General features: G+C 44.9%; 1 protein-coding gene across 1 annotated transcript in view; it reads right to left on the reverse strand.

Annotated features, from left to right (window-relative positions):
• ZNF597 (zinc finger protein 597) overlaps positions 1–1,732 on the reverse strand; it is a 6,327-nt gene extending 4,595 nt beyond the window's left edge. The window contains exons 1-3 of the mRNA XM_003790935.3: positions 1,613–1,732; positions 1,384–1,459; positions 527–653 (exon numbers count right to left, since the gene is read on the reverse strand). Coding sequence (XP_003790983.2) covers positions 527–653; positions 1,384–1,416 — 160 coding nt within the window. The 5' untranslated portion in view covers positions 1,417–1,459; positions 1,613–1,732. The remainder of the gene's footprint in view (positions 1–526; positions 654–1,383; positions 1,460–1,612) is intronic.
• Positions 1,733–6,324: the final 4,592 nt, after the last annotated feature.

Below are 6,324 nucleotides of genomic sequence, written 5' to 3' on the forward strand. Positions count from 1 at the left end.
AAAAAAAAAAAAGAAAAGAAAAGAAAGAAATCCCTCACTAACTGGGCAAGGTGGCTCATGCCTGTAATCTATTACTCTGGGCAGCCAAATCAGGTAGATCTCTTGAGATGAGGAGTTCGAAACCAGCCTGAGCAAGAGCAAGACCTACTTTTCTCTCTACTATAAACAGAACAACTGAGGCAAAAAGATCTCTTGAGCCCAAGAGTTTGAGGTTGCTGTGAGCTATGATGTCACTCTACTCAGGACTACAGAGTGAGACTCTGTCTCAAGAAAAAGAAAAAAGAAATAACTCTACCTAACAAATTCAAATATTGTAATTTGCTTGTCTGTACCCTCACATTAACCTGAAATTTAAAAAAAGAAATGATGTCATGCTTTAAAACTTGCTCTTTCATTCAATTATCACATCCACATAAATCACCTAAGGACAAGTCTCACTCTCCCACACAAACATGTGGACAAGGCATGAAATCCTCCTCCTAGAACTGATTAAAGTTCTAAAATGCAAGAAAAACAATTGCCTTACCCATCAAGGCCACATCCTCAAAACCCTCCTGTGTGGCATCTCTGCTGAGGGACCGCTGGACAGGGTTCAGACTCACACACTCCTCTTGAGAAAAATACACAGCCAGATCTTCAAACAGCATTGGTCCCTAAACAACAGGAGTACAACTCAGTACAAGAGGCTGCAGAGGAGCCTCTTTCTCATTCTACCAAGACTGAGCAGAACCAGAAACATTATCTGCTTCAAGGGAGAAAAGGGCTCGGTGTAAAAGGTTTCTGGGTACTGGGATGGGGTATAAATGGGTTCTTATGGGTAAGGTGGGGGTTGGGAAGAGACTAAACATGGGCATAAATTTTGAGGCAGTGGTGTGAGAATAATGTAGTCTATTTTGGAAAACAATGGATGAGGTAGCAACTCTTGGGGATGGAAACCATTAATAAGGATGCTCTAAAAGAGAAAGAATTAAACTGGGCAGCCCAAGAAGAATCACAAAAGAGATAAAGGTTCCAGGGTTCTCCCAACATCCTTCCCTTTGCTATGTCCTTTTTTTCTTCCCCATGACCTCTCTTAATGGTGTGTGATTAAGAATCGCCTGGGCTTTATTATTATTATTCAACAGGTGTGGGGTAAAGACTAGAAATTTGCAATTTTGAAAAGCATTCCAGAAAGACACTCTGAGAAATTCTGCTATAGACGCCTCCAAAGAGCTCTGCTCCCAGTTGGTGGTTGACAAAGGAAGAAACTGGTAAGCCCCTTCTATGTCCCTAGTCTAGAAATAAAGATAGCTTGATGAAAGGGCTATTAGGGGATCAGACACACTCCCTCAGAACAGGAAATTAGCGACGAACTTGGATGGAAAAAAAGGTACCGCATCTCACCTGGGCCTCGGTTGTCGCGAGCGTGGACGCCATCTGGGGGAATGGGGGGGTGCCTTCAAGGGACTTCGGGACAAAGCTGCAAGGGGAGAGAACAGTCCCTAATGGGGCCAGTTCTGCTGCAAAGCTCCTCTACGCACCCCACAAGCCTCCCTCGATTCTGCCCAAACCCTTTAAGAACCTGAGCCAATGGCTCCTCTCCCTGGCCCAATCTCGAAAAGGGCCCACTTACCAATCCGGGACTAATGACAGCCTCGCGCTGCCAGAGCAGACAAAGCAGAAAACTACGCCTAACGAAAACGCTACGGCGAAGGCCGCAGCCACTGCAAAACTCCCACGCTCCCATACTCCCCCCGCCCCCCCGCAGCGCTGCGGGGAAAGCCGCCGGATGCGACCTGGCCCTTGCCGCAATGTCCATCTGCCCTTTGATTGGTCAGCGTGCTCTCGAGGGGGCAGTCCTTCTGTTGTGTTAACCAATCGAACCTCTTAACTGAGGACTCAGCGTGCACCGAGCAAGAACGATGTAGTTTCCTCTTTTTCTCTAAATTTCCGCTTCCGCTGACGGGGTCTCCCCGCTGAGCTCCGAACCTGTAGACCCAGTGAAGTGGAGTGGTAGGTTGACCCCTGAGGAACGTAATGTGTCGAGAAGAAGGAAAGCAACAAAACAGGGCGACTTCAGAACTCAAAAAGAAGCGGTAACGAAATACGGGCTCTGTCAGCAGTGCCCTGGGGGCCTGAAATTTGGGCCTGGCCCGGGTGAAGTGAATGAGAGTCCAGGGTCTCGGGCCTAGACTGACCTAAGCAGCCTGCTGTGTCTTGGGAGAATTGTGGAGCAGTGGAATGTAAAGGGGTGTCTTTTTGTAAGTTCACAAAGTTCAGATTGGTTGCCGGGTTGCTAGTTTCGCATCCAAAATATTCTGGAGGCATTATGTGTTGTACGCCGCGGCTGCAGACCGACCGAGCCACTTTCGGCTCAGACCCCCTGGCAGACCTCTAGCGAGAGTAGAGACATTAGTTAGCCCCACAGGACGTTGTTTGCCTCGTAATACCTCACTTTCAACTTACCCTAATGCCAGACATTCCCCGAGTTACTGATACTGGGTGCCGTGGTACAGAGATTTGGAAATAGAGACTCGAGCTCCTTCCCAAGCCTTGCCACTTACTAGTTGGTAATCTTTTTTTTTTTTTTTGTCGCCCTGGTAGAGTGTCGTGGCGTCATAGCTCTCAGCAACCTCAAACTTTTGGGCTCAAGCGATTCTCTTGCTTCAGCCTCCCGAGTAGCTGGGACTCGAGGCGCCTGTGTCATCTATTTTTAAAGAAGAGGTCTTGCTCTGGCTCAGGCTGGACTCGAACCTATGAGCTCAGACAGTCCACTCTCCTCAGCCTCCCAGAGTGCTAAGATTACAGGCGTGAGCCACCATGCCAGGCCCCGGTTGGTAATCTTGACATTTACAACTTTACTTTCGTCAGCTGCATAGAGTTTAGAATACCTCTCCTGCCTAACTCAGAAGGTAATTTCGAAGATTATGAGATAAAGCAAGTGAAAGAAATTGTCAGTTTACAAAGGTGTTTGAGACAGAAAAAGACGAGGATGATAAGTTCCTTGACAGGAAAATTTGAGTAAGTCTCAACATATTTTATTTTATTTATTTTTTTTGAGATAGTCTCACTATGTCGCCCTCAGTATAGTGCCATATTGTCACAACTCACAGAACATCAAACTCTTGAGCTTAAGCTATTCTCTTGCCTAAGCCTCTCAAGTAGCTGGGACTACAGGTGCCTGCCACAATGCCTGGCTATTTCTTTTTGTTGTTGCAGTTTTCATTTTAGTTTAGCTGGCCTGGACTGGGTTAGAACCCGCCAGCCTCAGTGTTATGTTGCTGGGGCTCAACCCACTGAGCTATGGGTGCCACCCTCAACATATTTTATTATTAAAGTTCCAGGCAAGTGCCTGCACCTAAAATTTTACTCAATGAATGGTTGCATGGTTATTAAAACAGTATCAGGAGAGTTAACAACTTACATGATGGGATTTGGTGGACCATCAGATAGGATAGTCTCAGCAAGTAACAGAAAAACCACCAAAACATTTTTAAAGTGTCTCGGTGACAATATCAAGGTCCCAGTGCTTCCATATTTCTCCTCTGCTATCCTTATGTTGGTGAAGGTGACACTGGATTCTAGGTAATAAATGCAGAAATGTATCATGTCATGTAGACATCCTAAACCAATCATTAGCAAAAAAAAAAAAAAGTTATCATAACTGGGCCATGTGCAGCAGTTCACAGCTGTAACCCTAGTACTTTGGGAGGCAAAGGCAGGAGGATCACTCAAGGACAGGAGTTCTGGACCAGATTGAGCAAGAGCAAAAAATAGAAAAATTAGCTGAGTATGGTAGCACACACCTATATTCCCAGCTACTCCAGAGGTTCAGATAAGAGAATTGCGCCAGCCCAAGAGTTTGAGGTTTCAGTGAGCAATGATGGCACCACTGCACTGTAGCCCAGGAGACAAAGCAAGACCCTATCTCAAAAGAAAAACTTAACTGGCTTTGGCCCATTATGCTTCACCCCCGGCACTGGTGGAAGAACCCAGCCTTGCATAATCAACTACCTGCCCAATCAGGGCACTGTTAGAAAAGGAAAAACCTAAGTAGAAACAAAGTCAGATAGTATAGTAACAGTATTTCCCACAAGTGACATCTCTTGACATCTAGCTCAGAGTTAGGCCTTTTAGGAATGGGTCACAAACAAGGTACCTGAGGATCCCACGACCAAGGAAAAAAATGTTTTAAGGACAGGTAGAAGAACAATAAGAAACTTTCCTATAGGCTAGGCCGATGTAAAGCATGTATATTAAAGAAAAACTAACCAAGGGGCCCATAGCTCAGAAGGTAGGGTGCCAGCCACAGGCACCAAAGCTAGTGTGTTAGAACCCAGCCCAAGCCTGCTAAAAAAATAGCCAGGTATTGTGGCAGGCGCATGTAGTCCCAGCTACTTGGGAGACTGAGGCAAGAGAATTGCTTAAGCCCAAGAGATTGAGGTTGCTCTGAGCTGTGATGCCAGGGCACTCTACTGAGGATGACATAGACTCTGTCTCAAAAAAACTAACTAGCCTGGTATATGAAGACCTAAACTAAAGGAATATTCGTCATAAGGTCGTGGTGCTGCTCACAGTCATCCTTTTTCTTGCTTTGTGTTTATATTTAATGGTATTCTTATTTCAGAGATGTCTCGTTTGCGGCTCAGATTTTCCCGATCTGGATTTGTGGCTCTTTCATCAAGAATAGAGGCTTTCATAGTTCTTTTCTTTGAAAGCTGTTCTTACTGCTACAAAGAAATAAATAGTTTCCAATGACTAGAAAGGAAGCTTGTGGCATTAACATTCAGTGGATTACCAGAGATAGGGTTATCCCTGAAATGAGAGGGGAAACAAAATCTCTAAACTTTCTAAGAGCTGAAAACATCAGAGATCACTTTATATATTCATCTAAATTCATGTGATGTATTTTAATTATCAGAACTTAACACTCCTGCCACCACCACATTTGGCAAGTGTCTGCATTTCTGCTTTAACATAATAACAATAATAACAACGTGTTTGTATTGAAATTCTTTCTATAGGCAAGCATCTGTTTTCTCTGTGAAATATTCTCTCTTTTTAAATATTAAAGATAACCTTTATTACAAAAACAGTATATGTGCATTTTAGAAAGTTAAGAAATACAGAAAAGAAGAAAATAGAAAATAAAAGCACAACATTTCTTTTTTTTTTTGTAAAGACGGAGTTTCATTTTATCACCCTTGGTAGAGTGCCATGGCATCACACAGCTCATAGCAACCTCCAACTCCTGGGCTTATATAATTCTCTTGCCTCAGCCTCCCGAGTAGCTGGGACTACAGGCACCCACCACAATGCCCAGCTATTTTTTGTTGCAGTTTGGCTGAGGCCAGATTCGAACCTGCCACCTTTGGTATATGGGGTTGGTGTCCTACCCACAGAGCCACAGGCGTCACCCAAAGCACAATATTTCTATCATCCATGGATCACTACCGTTTATTCCATTTCCTTGGTGACTTTTAACATGATTTCCAGAATTAACTGCTGTTCAGATTTGGGATATTTTTCATTCCCAGAAGGTACTGCTTTTTAGGGCTCATAACTTAAAAGTAAGTATATCTCTGGTTCTTGCAGCTTACTGTATCCTTCATGAGAAGTTATTAGCGATCAGAAATTGCCACAGGACCTTCTCATGTGCCCTTAAAGAGTCTAGGTCAGGGGTCCTCAAACTTTTTAAACAGGGGGCCAGTTCACTGTCCCTCAGACCATTGGAGGGCCAGACTGCCAGGCCCTGGGATGAGTCAGCTGCTAAGCAGGACAGTCAGTAGCAACAAAAACACCCCGCAGGCTGGGTAAATATTCTAGGCAGGCCGCAAGTGGCCCGCGGGCCGTAGTTTGAGGACACCTGGTCTAGGTAAGCAAGACTCTTAACTTTTTCTCCTACCTTTAGCACAGGTTTTTCTTACAGGTGTTCAGAATGCCTGACTGAGTAGTTAGAACACTGGTGTTCACTAGTCTCCAGTTTCTTATCAAGGGAAAAATGGCTACAATTCGTGCCTGCACGTTTTACTTGTGTAAAGAACAATAGCTCCAAAATAGCTCACAATTTTGGAGCTGGGATCACCTCTATATTAATATGTGTCTCTTCATCAGAAAATGGCTTAGGCTTGGCACCTGTGGCTCAAGTGACTAAGGCACCAGCCACATAGACCTACGGTGGCGGGTTCAAATCCAGCCTGGGCCCACCAAACAACAATGATGGCTGCAACCAAAAAAAAATAGCCAGGTATTGTGGTAGGCACCTGTGGTCCCAGCTACTTGGGAGGCTGAGGCAGGAGACTCGCTTGAGCCCAGGAGTTGGAGGTTGCTGTGAGCTGTGATGCC

Source organism: Otolemur garnettii, unplaced genomic scaffold, assembly GCF_000181295.1.
Source record: "Otolemur garnettii isolate 467f Iridium unplaced genomic scaffold, OtoGar3 scaffold00044, whole genome shotgun sequence".
Taxonomy (NCBI): Eukaryota; Metazoa; Chordata; class Mammalia; order Primates; family Galagidae; genus Otolemur; species Otolemur garnettii.